The 14,329-nt window shown below is 33.7% G+C and overlaps 2 protein-coding genes across 2 annotated transcripts; both read right to left on the bottom strand.

The window, feature by feature from the left end:
- Window positions 1-6,826: 6,826 nt before the first annotated feature.
- Window positions 6,827-8,054, bottom strand: LOC113743449 (transcription factor MYB10-like). Its single transcript, XM_027271458.2, has 3 exons — window positions 7,869-8,054; window positions 7,583-7,712; window positions 6,827-7,433 (listed from the first exon to the last, which is right to left on the bottom strand). Exons 1-3 carry the CDS (start codon window positions 7,999-8,001, stop codon window positions 6,959-6,961), a joined length of 738 nt encoding a protein of 245 aa, XP_027127259.1. The 5' UTR covers window positions 8,002-8,054; the 3' UTR covers window positions 6,827-6,958.
- Window positions 8,055-12,624: 4,570 nt separating this feature from the next.
- Window positions 12,625-13,976, bottom strand: LOC113743324 (transcription factor MYB14-like). The gene is made up of 3 exons (XM_027271304.2): window positions 13,801-13,976; window positions 13,310-13,439; window positions 12,625-13,139 (listed from the first exon to the last, which is right to left on the bottom strand). The coding sequence occupies exons 1-3, from the start codon at window positions 13,931-13,933 to the stop codon at window positions 12,626-12,628; spliced, it is 777 nt and encodes a 258-aa protein (XP_027127105.2). The 5' UTR covers window positions 13,934-13,976; the 3' UTR covers window position 12,625.
- Between the last annotated feature and the right edge of the window lie 353 nt (window positions 13,977-14,329).

Here is a 14,329-nt window from a genome sequence, read left to right as displayed (position 1 = left end):
TTCTTATGTATTTTAATTTATTTGTCCCTCCCGTCCCTCCAAAAAATTTCAAAAAATTTAGTTAATTCAAAAGTTTATATGCATATGTATTTCGTCTCCTCAAGCTACATTTCTTGATTCTATTCTGGATTGTACATATAGGTCTGAAATAAACAAATATGTTTAATCAGACAACAAAACTTAGTTGATTTCCCATGAAATTTTTATGTATAACTAACACACGTGATGAAATACATTTTGAACAGTGTTAATTTTCTAGAACATTTTCCAAATTAATTTTATTGAGGTGTAATAGAGAAAAGTTCTCTCCAATGTAATGGTAAAAAGCCTAGTCCCAAACTCTTGCTTTCACAATTGAACGTTGACTTTGACTTTTCGAATTCAGTACTTGGTATTATAACATTACATGTTTTTTGAAAAAAAGTACTGCTCCTTCATTCCTTCAAAAAAAAAAAATAAATAAAAATTTAGTCCTTCAAGTTTCTTATCAAATCAAATAAGCCTGTGACAAAGGTAGTAGTCTATCACTAAAGAGTAATACTTCTAGCATCATGGTATCATAGGATTTTTGTCTCATTAACAATGTTACGCTTGTTGATTCTAGAAATCCATATATTCTCGTCCCACTCTCAACAAATTACACATGCATACTGCCTTTTATTTCCAAATACAACGTTCATCAAACTCGAAGATTTGTATCTTATTTGTAGTACACTACAAAAATTTGGAATAATTACCCTCAAAAAAAGTTTTTTGAAGGGCCGTACCAAGCTAAAAGTGACAATCTTTGAGATACTGCTATGTAGTATTATCTATTCTTGGAACCAATCCACACCATCATGAACAAAAGACCAGAAAGAGTAGGCAAATTCTTCCTCCAATGGCGGTAATTAACCAATGAGCATTATCTTTATTTGAAGTATCCAAGTCAAAGGGCTGCGTCCAAAAACTCTCAAAGGTTCAGTAAATGGATAGTCCACTGAAATGTTGCTATTAGAAAGTGTGGAATCAGAGCTTCTAATGGAGCACAATTCACTGCACTGCAAGCAAGAGGTGCAGCTGCAGCGGCAATATTAGGCCCCATTTCTCTCTTTTGGTTGGAATCATAGGCAGACATTGCCGGAGATTGCTTGAATTGATGATTACCTTGCACCACATGCTGTGATTTTTCACTAGTTTTTTCCATGATGATTTCAGTTAATGTACGAGCTTGATTCAAGCGTTTACTAAGACGACCATGCCAATAAATTTTGACCTCATTATCTGTTCTTCCTGGTAGCTTCCAAGCAATGGCTGACCATCTGTAGTAGGAAAAACATCGCTACAGTGAGTAATTAGTATGACCGAAACATCTTTTTAGACCTAAAGCACGGCAAGAATTACTAAAGTAATGTTAGTAAAAAATCATACCTATTCCCGAATTGTTCATGTAGTTTGATGATTAGATCTTGTTGGGATCCAAGCTCGGAATAAACTACTATTAAGAAATCAAGTACACAATAATTTAATGACAAACAAGCCACAAATATGAATGATAAACGACACACAAGATTTAACGTGGTTCGACTCCATCATTAATCTTACGTCCAAAGAGAAAAAATCTGTTTTTTATTATGAAAGGGAAACCTTATACAAAAATATAATTTGAATCGAAATCTAACCCTTGTATACCATTTTTCATCTCCCAAGAATCATTTCTCATACCCCGTACATAAAACTACATGTCACCCTTGTGTGTTCTTGTGTGGTACTTTAAAGCATGTCAACCCACCTATTTATAGAGAATATTATTTGGCCAAAAACCAAATAACAATAAGAAATCAATGCTAATTCCTAGATTTCTACAGAATAAGAAATAACTTCTAAATCCTAAACAAAATAGAAAATAACTTGGCAACTACTTCAAATAACTAAATAATTAGGAAACCAATTACTTGCACATAAAACAAGAAATTTGCATAAAAGAAATTAAATTAATTTCCTAACAAATTTCCACGTTGACAAATATTTCTTTTAGCAACCACTTGCTTTTAACTACCAAATAATATGATACCAAACTATACATCTAAATCAACACCCTCCTGATATTCAATTGATTCAATTGGCAAATAAGCATGTGTAGTTACCCTAAATTCAACATCTAGTTGACTCATAAGAAGGTGTTTTAATTCACCATCTCCCTTCGTAAGATTTCTTCTCACTACTAATTGTAACTCGAGATCCCTTTGTGTGAGCTTTAACTCTAATCATTGAATCAATCAAGTGGTAAAATTACCATACTTCTTCCTATTCTCAAGACTGTTTTGCCATGTGTGGTTTCTAAGACTCTACCTACAATATAAAACTCATAACTATCAAAGTCTTCTTCGTTTGGAAATTAGATCCCTTTATTTCTTTAGAACACATGCCACACCACCTAAAAAATATAATTCGAATCTAAGAACCATCCGACATGAAATATCAACCATTGAAGTTGTGAGAATGTCTCCATCGGTTCATGTCCAAAATGGATAATGGATTTCACCTTTTTCTTGACTTTTGAATCACTTACCTAGATTCACCGTTAAGTATCTCCATACTTTCTAACTTCTCATCCTTTACTTTCAATGCTTCTTGTCAAACCCTTGAAATAAGGATACAACTCATTAAATTGTTCAATTAGTAACAGTTACCAACCCACTTGATCTCAATAGTCAACCAGGATCCAACTACTAACCCCGCTCTAATATCAGTTTGTTGGAATCCAAGCGCGGAATAAATTACTATTGAGACATCAAGAACACAACAATTTAATGACAAATAAGTCACAAACATGAAAGATAAATGACACATAAAATTTAATGTGATTCACCTCCATAAGATTTAACGTGGGTCGACACAACGTGATCTACTCTCGTAAATAGACTATTACTTGTAGTATATCACTCCTTTTTTGGGATTAGTCTATTTTTTTTAAGTACCAGAAAAATTTGACTACTACGTTTCTCTTTTGTGTGCTTTTCAAGTCAATTGAAAAAATTAGGAGTGTTAGAAGGAGAAATATCACTTGAAAAAATTAGGAAGAAAAAGAGATGTTGGTGATAGCGGCCAGGCAGAAAAGAAGGAGGAGGAGGAGGACTATAAAGAAGTTATAGCCTCAGTTCTTGAGTAATCCTGACCAGCGAACTTAGGCAGCTGGCGCCAATTCCAATGGCCATATCTCAGAACGTAGGCCCTTAACTTATTGTCTTCTTCTTCATTCCATGCACCTTCCTTTAATCCGTTTTTGTCAATTCTTGAGGATCTTACCATGTTGCTGATTCTGTCTTAGTCTCTGGCTTTCTCATCATCCACTTTTAAAGAAATACTAGTGCAAAATATCACTATATATATTGTACCAGAAGCTCTGGGGAAATAAAACGTGTTCAAAGTTAATTAAAAAAATTTGTTAAGGCCATAAAACGTGTTTTTTTGTCCACGATGGTGTATTCCTTAATACAAGTTGCGATCCCTTCAGGTGGAAGGATATTTCTTACCCTAATTGGCTAAACTTCACTTTGAACCCTTAATTATAGCCACACTTTCACTTTAGTATTTAAATTTAAATTTTGGATGCTTTATTCGTTGAAGTATAAAATTCATCCTACTTTGGTTTTTGAACTTTAATTTTCAATACTTTACTCTCTAAAGCATGAAAATGAAATCTATTCTACCGAATAGTGAGCAAGTGAAGTTTAAAATTTAAGTACTAAAGTAAGATGGATTTTATACTTTAAGAGATAAAGTATCTAAAAGTGAAGTTTAAAGACTAAAGTTGGATGAATTTTATATTCTAGAGGATAAAGTGTCAAAAATTAAAATTTAAGAACTAGAGTGAGTATATGTTTACATTTTAAGGGTTAAAAGTGAAATATACCCTACCTTAATTGCACGTGCAATGGGAGATAATTGCTTATTTACAATAGGTTTTACTTTAGTTAAGTTGATTATGAACGAGCTAATTACTGAGAATCTATTTTTAAAAAAATCATATTTGTATTGGATTAACATGTCCTACATTGTAGTTACATAAATATTTTCTTTTGTTTTTTTTTTATAGTAACCATTATAGATGTATGGTATATGTGTAAAAAGTAAAATTCAAACTTAATTGAAGTTATATATATCATACATCCATAGTTGCAATTAATGTAAAAAGTTTATTACACTATGTAGGAGAGATTAATACATATACCTTTAGAATTTTTTTTAAAGTTTGATTTAGTATGTTTTGACATGGTAAAAGCAATATTCAAAAGCATATTGCTGGTTGTTTCTCACAGGAAGTTTTTTCAGCTCAAAATAATTAAAAGAAAGAGCCAAAGTCTATCAAGCCAATCTCAAAACATCTTCTACCTTAAACTAAAAAGGGCATAATTTAGCTAAAAGTCTTCATGTGAAAAAACCCATCTTAACGTCTTGAAAATTAAGTTCCACCAGGAGGAAATGAGAATGGGAAGGATCGAGCTCTTGGAGTTGTACGAAATAGGGATCTGATCACCAAGAAGACTTGACATCAGAACCTCCATATTTAAACGTCTATAGGTAGAAACGATTTTAAGTTTGTGAGTCTATTTAAACTCGTTACAAGTTTATTTATTGATTTGAACAAGTGTAAAATTAGAATTGAGGAATCAAGGTCTCTGAGTTTTCTAGATCACTTCTTTAAAACTCTCCCTCATTTCACTTCGTCTTAATAGTCATTTACATCTTTAAAAATGACACACATCAGAAGATGTTCACTTGAAAAATATTTTTCATTTTTTCTTTTGGAATTTTTTTTTATTTTGTCATATTTTCCCCCTGTCAATGTACATATAAATGGTTGGTTTTGGGCTGAAGGAAAGTACAACATGAACTAGTGCATGAATGAATATGAGGCTGTATTAAACAATTTTAGATCAGCATATTGCCAAAGAGTCTGAATAGTCAGTGAATCTGAACACCATTCATTAGGTTGCAGAGGGCTAACAAAAGAGGAGGAGATCGATAATTATAAAATTCATGGCTCCCGACAATAATTTTTTTGGATTCCCACACATCTGAGATGGTCCAATGCAAGGAATCTGTTGCAGTGGTCCGCTAATTGCGGTAGCAAACTATTTCTTAACAATGTGAGCATTATTCAAGTTCATACAACTAATTATTGAAAATTTAAAATTGTTTACATGTTTCCTAATGGAATCTTGATCAATGATCTAATTCAAGAAACATGATGCATAGTTACAAAAGGTGTGCTAGCTGATGATAAAACCTATGCAAAAGGAGAACTTACTGATTCAATTCCAATAAGTTTTTCTCCTCAAAGAAAAGTTCTTGAAGATGCTTTTTAACCTGTTGAGATTATTGTACCACCCATAATGTTCCTAAAATCTCATAGTGATACATTCAAGATTCTTGTATGAAAAAACCCAAAAAAAAAAAAAAAGAAATTGTTGGATGAAATCGTACATGAAAAGAAAGACCTAGGTTTCTACTCAAAACTTATTTAGGCAAAATAAATACTTCTTCCTCTGTTTACACAGCCAATATATGCAAGTCTTGGTACTCCTAACTTAAAACGGACAATCATTTAGCTATTATATGAGTCATTATTGTAAACGAGTGATGGATGTATAACAACAGGAAAATGAGATATTATATGAGTTATCATTTGCCCCTTTCATAAGAACGAACAAAATGAATTGAACAACGAAAAGCGATAGATGGTAATATATCAAAATTATAGCCACAGATGGCCATTCTAAAGATAACCCCGTAAATTCCAACCCATATACATGCTATTCATCCAAAACATCATATACCCGGTCTACAAAGGCGAACGACTGACCCCAAAATATTTGACCATTATTTAGCTAGCTTGGACGTCAAAGTTTCCTTTTGCTTATGACAATTGTCCTTCCCAGGATGCTTGGATGTAACAGGTTGAAGTTAACCGGATAAGTCACCGAAAGAGAAAGGAAATATAAGCCAGTGCTCAATTAAGTAGATATATTTTGCTCTTCTAGTGATGATTAATTATAAACATAAGTAGCAATTTGGGAGAAATAGCTTAATTAGGAAAATTTGACATAACTTTTCTTGTGCAATAGAATCTGTTTTAACTTTCATGCAAACTGCAAAGAACTGTTTTTCACTCGTGATATATAAATGACAAACTCTTTTATCATTACCAGTTACTTAAAATTACCATGTACTCCTAAACTATATACCCTTATGTAACTATCAGATTTTAATTCCAACTCTAAACTCACGATAGTTAATATATTTATCTACCTAAATTCGTGTCAATAAATTTTGAATTCATGCCATATTTATGAAACAGCTATGTCTCGTTGTCAACAACAATGACTTTTTTTTTTATTTAATTGTATCTAGTAGGAAAGAGATGGGATTTAATAAATGAGGAGGGGAAAAGGGATTAGAATCCAAAATCTCTAAATCATGAAGGGTTAATCTTAACTACTAAATTAAAGCCTTCTTGATTGAACAACAATAACTAAAGTGCAAAATATGGGGAAAAGAGTTTTTATTCTACAAACTCATACGCAGATTGGTCAACACAAATTAGAAATAATTGGTGATTTTCTGCAAGTAAATTCAAAAAAAAGTGATAAGAGAGGGGAATGGTGCTCGGGAACCTTTATAACATGTTTGTACAAGTTTTATTGTCACCATGGCTTCTCCCAATTAATTGATTAATGTGGCACAACAGAAGTCCAAGGCAGTAAATTGCTAGGAATGACAGTTTAAAGGGTAAATCACAAATAAGTTATATCTCAGGGGGCTTTTTGCAATTTTTCCAAAGATAAGGATCTAATCTTTATAGTAATGTACAGTAAGCTATTTTTCTTCAATGTCCTTGATCTTAAGGCCACTGTGATCTATCTATGGAGTAGTTACACATTGGTAATCCTTCAGATATCTAATTATCCCGCTTTTATTGATTGAATTCGTGGAACCAATCAAAACTATCATCAAGAAAAGAGGAGAAAGGGTGCATGAATTCCTCCTCCATAGATGGTAACCAGTTGTTAAACGATGTATCCAAGGCAAAGGGTTCAGTCCAAAAACTCTCAAGGGGTTCAGTCAATGATTCCACTGAACTGTTGCTATCATCTGCAGCCCAGTCTGCACCATCAAAAAGTGTGGAATCACAGCTTAGGGAAGAGATATCCGTATAAGCATCAAGAGAATCAGCAGCAGAAGTTGTTGGATCCACTTCTGTCTTTTGATCAGTACTGGAACCAGATGTAAACATTGCAGAAGATTGCTCATTTTGATCTGCATCATCTATATGCTGGGATCCTTCACAAACTGGACTTTCTTTGTAGCGCTTTTTGAGGTGAGTGTGCCAGTGATTTTTTATATCATTATCCGTTCTTGCCGGTAATTTTGCTGCAATGGTTGACCATCTGTGATAGGGAAAATACAATGGAGTTAGTACTAAATTCGATTACCTATACATCATTTCAGTCTCAACAGCCATACATTGGATGTTGAGACGAATTTTAGCCCTAAAATCATGGCAAGACTTGCTAGAAAAACGACTTTAACTTCATACCTGTTCCCATATTGTTCATGTAATTTGATTATTAGACCCTCCTCTTCGATGGTATACTTGCCTCTTCTAACACCAGGCTTCAGGTAATTCATCCATCTCAGTCTGCAACTTTTGCCACACCTAGATAGACCTGAAAGACACCTTAATTTCGTAAGAGAAGCATATAATCCAGAATCAGACCAGAAAATTTGCAAACAAGAACAGTAGCTAGCTTTTATCTGTTGTCTTTGTTAGACTGATAAAATACATATTAATTTTGAGGAACAAAATATCCTGAGCTGCTTACCGGCAAATTTAGGCAGCTGCCGCCAGTTCCAATGGCCATATCTCAGAACATAGGCTCTCAGCTTGTTGTCTTCTTCTTCACTCCATGCCCCTTTCTTCATTCCATTTTTGTCAACTGATGGGGCTCTCACCATTTTGCTTCTCTACTGCCTTGTATCTTTCTCAGCCACTCTCAGAAACTATTGATCTGCTTTTAATGAGGGAAGTGAAGTGAGCTTGTGCAAATGTCAGTAATCAGTATATATATCAGTAGATAGCCACAAAGACTTGGAATTAGAAACGTGCTCAAATGTATAAATTATTCAGATGATAAAACGTGTTTTTTGTCCACATGGGTTAGACCTCATGAGTAATTGATAATATTCAAGTAGGTCGCAGGAGGTTTCCCAAAAGTTCTAATTGGTCAAGCAATGAAAAATGGCTAAGTGTCTGAACCGACCAATATAATGATAATAATAACAATAATGATAGACAGAAACATGGCTAAGTGGACTTCAAATATAGATTAGATCTCGAAGATTTGTTTTATATAGTTTAAAATTTTGAGGGTTTTCTAAAATATTGGTAGATTAGATCTCGTCTTAACACAAACTCTTTTTTATACATGCAATTCTACTAATATATGTTATGGTGGTTAGGTTTGTATTCCTCTTTTAAGGATAGTTTGAGTATTTACATCCATTTTCTCCAAGTCTTTTAATTTGTGTTAATGCATGAGTATCAAAATAACTTACATTTCATTATCTCCGGTAATCATTGGAAAAAGGAGGTCTTCATATATTCTTCACTTTTTACTTGGAATTAGTTTATTTGTTGCTCTTGGAGGAAGTGGTAGCTAACAGTAGAGTGCTTGGAGTAAGGATGTAACTAGCAAGCTTTGAAGTCACAAAATAGTGATGGGATTTTCAGCCTCTTACTGTACAAGGTGTAACATGGCAATTCAACATTCTATTTTCTTATGAATTCCAGGATGATTTTTCATATCTTTGGAGAACTTGGGTTCACATGTTGAAAAAGAATCTGAACGCTAATTAACAAGAACTACTGGTAATTTTCAAAATTCACCAGTAAATTGGCTTATGCGTTCGTTATATTAACAGTACTGATCATGAAATAAAAGGGATCAAATCCCTTTTATTACTCAATCTGTATATCCTCTGTGAGAATAATTTTCCACTATATAAGTTGTGTAGTTATTCTAGTAGTTAATGCACTTATATCTTTCATGCACGTGTAGCATTATAGCATCCGCATAAACTAATTACAATCATGCATGTTGAATACGCGTAAAGATAGACATAGTTTATATACACACAAGAAGTGCACACAAGATGTTTCTCCCTGGCTTCCATTCCATGTATACACCAGTATTCTGACTTCAGAGAGCTAAGACCACACCTGATGATCAGGGCAACTTAGAAAGTGACATTTATAGACAATTATGCAAATTTTAGTGAGAAAATACCATTCATGATTCATGACTTAGGCTTATCCGGGAACTAAGAACTTAGTTGGCCTAAAGTGATTTGATTTTGATTAGTGATGGTGCACAACATCATAATCACATAATTGTCCTTTCTTGAAGTAAGAGAACAAGTGCGTATATTACATATTCAATGAGCTGCTTTTTTTGACTATGGTTTGGCTTTACCCATTTTTAAAACAGAAATACCAACTTTTGCTTCAGAAATTCCAAAAGCAAATCAAATGATATGATGACCTTGCATCAGCAAATTACGGAAGTATCTTAGGAAGGTACTTTTTTTTTAATTTAAAATAGGATGAAATTGATAAGAGTAGAGTAAAATGAATTTTAACTTAAATTTGACATGTTGTATGTGTCGTCAGCAAGTAAACGTCATCGGCGTGGTTACATTGGATCAGGAAATTCAAAAAGGGAAATAATTTTAATATTACTTTTTGATGGGCTTTTTGCAATGATGATCTCAAATTTTATTTGAAATTATAAAGATAATCCAACTTGGAGTAGAAGACTTCAATGGACACTGTAATTGCGAAAATTACCTCCACTAGCGGATTGTAATGTATAAACAAAATGAGCTAATTATAACGTGTCAAATTATGTTTCTTTTGGAAAGAAATCTCACCCCAATAAATAAGTTGTAAGCCGCAAAGGACATCTTCTCAATTCTAAGTACCAAATGCAAGAATGAAAATCATATGATGTACAAACATATGAATAGAATGTAAGTATTGAATCATATTACGTACAATAAGGAAAACAAAATATAAGGTTGACAACAAAAATAAAAGATTGTTAAACATGCAAACTAAGTATAAATATCAACTCACAAGATGTAAAATTAAACGAACAAAGGATGAGGATCTAATATGTAAAGCTAATAACTCATGACACAACCCGAGCTAGTACTCCCAAGTCGCAAGGACCTTATTTTGGGAAGCTTTCGAAAAGTTGGACTATCTTTGTAATTTTGAATAATAATTAGATTAGTTTTCTCAAAAAACAACAAAAAAAAAACCCACTTATTGAAGAGCAATGTTGGAACACATCATGTGCGGGAAATAGACAGTGTGAACTCTCTCTGATCAATTACGAAACAGACAGAACATAAATTATTCAACCACAAGGTGTGAACTAAAAGTAAAAAATAAAAATAAAATAAAAATAAAGGGTTGAACAATCATGCATCATTCAAGGAGTTTCCTACGAATATTAGATAATTAAAATCTCAAGATTTGTGCTTGATTTTGGACAATGGTGACTTTCCAAGAAAGTCATTTGGAAATGGAAGAGATGTCCTTATCCTTCAAACTTAAAAAATGTTATCAGAAAAGAAAACAACGAAGAAAGAGCATGCGAAAGTGACGCGGGAGAAAAACTATCGAATTTTATGGTTCCATCATCATATACAGCGAGAGAAATAGCCGTTGCCATCGCTAGGAATTGTCAATCTCAAATTCCCTACATTCCGATTGATTTTTCAAAATCAGAACACGTTTTCTTTTTTATTTTTTGGTCAAATTTAAGATAACAAATCTCTTTATGAATACCACCCAATTTTTCTTTTTTTTTTCTTTTTTTTAACATACTGCCACCCAACTTTAATCTTTACAATTCAGGCTTTAGATGCTTAATTCTCCTATAGTACGTGCGTCAATATATCTTAGGTACAATGGTATGCGTTTCTGGATAGTTGAGATAGCTGGCTCTGTAAATCAATTTATGAAGGGACTTCACGATGAAATTAACTGTCAACCAACATATACGGGAGATACATCTCTGAATTAACAAGAACATATGATGCTGATGCATGTGTGAAGCTTGGAACGTCAAAGTTTACTTTTAGTTGTGAACATAGTTCTGTCCAACCACCATACAAGTAGTAAAAGGAGGCTGGATAAAAGCTGGCAAAGAGACGAGGGCAAATGATGTTGAATGTTTTTTGATTAACATATTCATGGCCATCCTTTTCCTTATTTATAAATTAATAGCACTACGTTGATCGAAACATAGAAAAGGTAAAACTACGCCATGATCTTTGAAGAATTTTGATTAAGGAGCTTAATGTGAAAATTCAACTTTTCAAAGTGCTCACAAGCAATTGGTACTTGTAGACGTTTGAAACTGAAGTTCAGACAGCTTTTGATGCGCTAGGAGTATTGTATACCATTGGCAAAGTTAGACAATGAACACTAAACACTTCTTGGGAGAGTATTTGGAATACTATTGATCAACAATACCAGTAAAAATCGCAAAAATGCGAGTGAAAATTGCCAAGTCCTTTGTAACAAATTAGAGGATATAATGGTCGAGGTTGAAATTTTAGGACGTAAAGATTTTGGGTTAAAATTTTTTTTTCCTTTCTCGTTTTTTAAATTCCATCCTTCTTTTTATTGGAATTTTTTTTTTTTAAAATAGAGGGTGGGATTTGTTAGATTAAGGGACTAGAGATAAAGTAGGAGAATAAAGAGTGCGGTCACTTTCTTTATTTATCAATTTGAACTTTAACCGCATAGCATTGTCAACTTGGTATTTGCTATTTCTATTTGGAATAGTAAAAAAAAAAAAAAACCTAATATTTTGGTTTCAAATCTCTTAAATGCGACACCTGGATTGGGCTTCATGAGTCCAAGCAATTACTTTTATTCTACTCAACGTAATTTTGATGTGATTGGGAGGTAACCAATTTGAGCACACGAAGCTTTGGATAACACTCGTCTTGACGAGGAAAGTGTACTAAATTCGGAGGCCCAGTTGTTGCAGGCATATATAGTATATTTTTGCTCTCTCTCTCTCTCTTTCCTAGGATTTCCTCAGAAGCTTTTGATTATGCTCTGTAAATTCAAACCAGTCATTTGATTATGCTTGAAGAGGAAAAATATAGTTATCTCATCAAATATACATGATGACTCGACCAATTATATTTTTCCCTCAGAAGTACTTAGGATTAAGGTTGAGGATATGAAGGGGCCAATATTGGTGAAAACATTGGACGTGCAAGTGTTATTAGTCTACAAATTAAAAACCGATATGCATAAAGAGATCAGGCAATCCTGCACAAAATTAAATGTCATGTTGATTCTTTAGTTGTACAAAAAACCTGAAAAACTACACAATATTGAGCGCAAAACATAGAGAGCTAGATACTCTTATGAAGGTATTATGTTTGTATTCTTGAAGTGCGGTAAACAAGTATAATCCTCGGAGCTTCCAAATTCAAAATTTTAATTGAATGCTGATTGAATACTAATTAGTGCAGAATAATCAGGCCACTTTTATTGTATCAACTCGTGAAACCAATCCATATCTTCATCAAGAAATGAGGAGGAAGCGTATGTAAATTCTTCCTCAACAGGTGGCAACCAGTCATAATTAATTACTTTAAGATTGCTATATGATGTGTCCAAAGCAAAGGGTTCGGTCCAGAAACTCTCGAAGGATTCAGGTAATGATTCCACTGAACTGTTGCTGTCTTCTCCAAACCAGTCTCCACCGTCAAAATGTTTTGAACCGCAGCTCAAGGGGGACAACTCGCAGTTAGTATCAGCAGCAATTTCAGTCTCCAATCCTGATCTATTTTGATCAGTAGTGGAATGAAATATGGATATTGCAGAAGATTCCTTATTTTGATCTGCATCACTTTCCATGGGTTGGGATCTTTTGCTAGTTTGCTCAATTTTATCCTTTGGTTTTGAATCTTGTTTGGTGCGCTTTCTGAGATGAGTGTGCCAATAATTTTTTACTTCGTTATCCGTTCTTCCTGGTAATCTTGCGGTAATAGCTGACCATCTGCAATTGTGGAAAAATCACTTCAATCAGGAATGACTACTAGCCGGACCAAAACTTTATTTTATTTTAGTTTTTTGCCTCTCTCAGAAGAAAATTAAAAATGAATTCAAGGTTAGTTTAGCCATTAAAACATGTCAAGAAGCTCTGCAGAAGGGATAGTAACTTTATACCTGTTTCCCAATTCTTTATGTAACTTCAGTATTAGTTCCTCCTCTTCCTCACTAAAGTTGCCTCTTTTGACACCAGGCCTCAGGTAATTCATCCATCTCAGTCTGCAACTTTTACCACACCTAGATAGACCTGAAAATCACCACAATTTCATTAGAAGAAGATACATTATTCAGTGTCACACCACAATTTACTAACTTCACTGCATTAACATTTCTCAGTTGCTGCAAAGTTCAGAATGATTGACACAACCACATCAAGAAAACAGTAGTTTTTTTTATGGTATACCTGCATTGTTAGACTAATTGCAGAACAAGATTTGAAATATTAGAACACTTCTTCTTAGTGACACAGACAAATCTATGGAACAATAAGGTTACACTTTTTGCGAATCTATCGATTTTAGTTTATTGACAAAATAAAGGACTAAAAGAATCAAACTAGAAGAAGGATCAAGATGGTGGCAGCATAGAGGAGGATGACTGAAAAAAACCGGCAAATTTAGGCAGCTGTCGCCAATTCCAATGGCCATATCTTAGAACATAGGCTCTCAATTTATTGTCTTCTTCTTCACTCCATGCACCTTTCTTCAATCCACTTTTGTCAATACATGTAGTTCTCACCATTTTGCTTCTCAACTCTTTTTTTCTCAATTTTCAATCCCTCAAAAGCTATCGTGCTTAAGGAGTGAATTCAGGTTGTCCGGATAACTAGTTTATATATAAACAAAAACGTGTTAGGCAACAATTTTTTTTATCATCTTCACAAAACGTGTTTTATCCACATGCATGCGCAGATCTCAAAAAAATAAATAGTACTTGTACAGGATTGACTATTGAGATCCACGCAGGTCATGGGAGGTTTTCATAGACTTCTAAATTCTAATAAGACAAGCAATCAATTCTAGCTTAAATGTGGACAAATCCAGCATTAGATCATGTTTAGGTTTTTAAATTCTATTGCCTCCTCTTACTCGGAGGGACCGAGGAAACTGGTCCAAAGGTGGACTCAGGGTGTTTGGT

This window comes from Coffea arabica, chromosome 5e (genome assembly GCF_036785885.1).
Source record: "Coffea arabica cultivar ET-39 chromosome 5e, Coffea Arabica ET-39 HiFi, whole genome shotgun sequence".
Classification (NCBI taxonomy): domain Eukaryota; kingdom Viridiplantae; phylum Streptophyta; class Magnoliopsida; order Gentianales; family Rubiaceae; genus Coffea; species Coffea arabica.
This window is presented reverse-complemented; position numbering and strand designations above follow the sequence as displayed.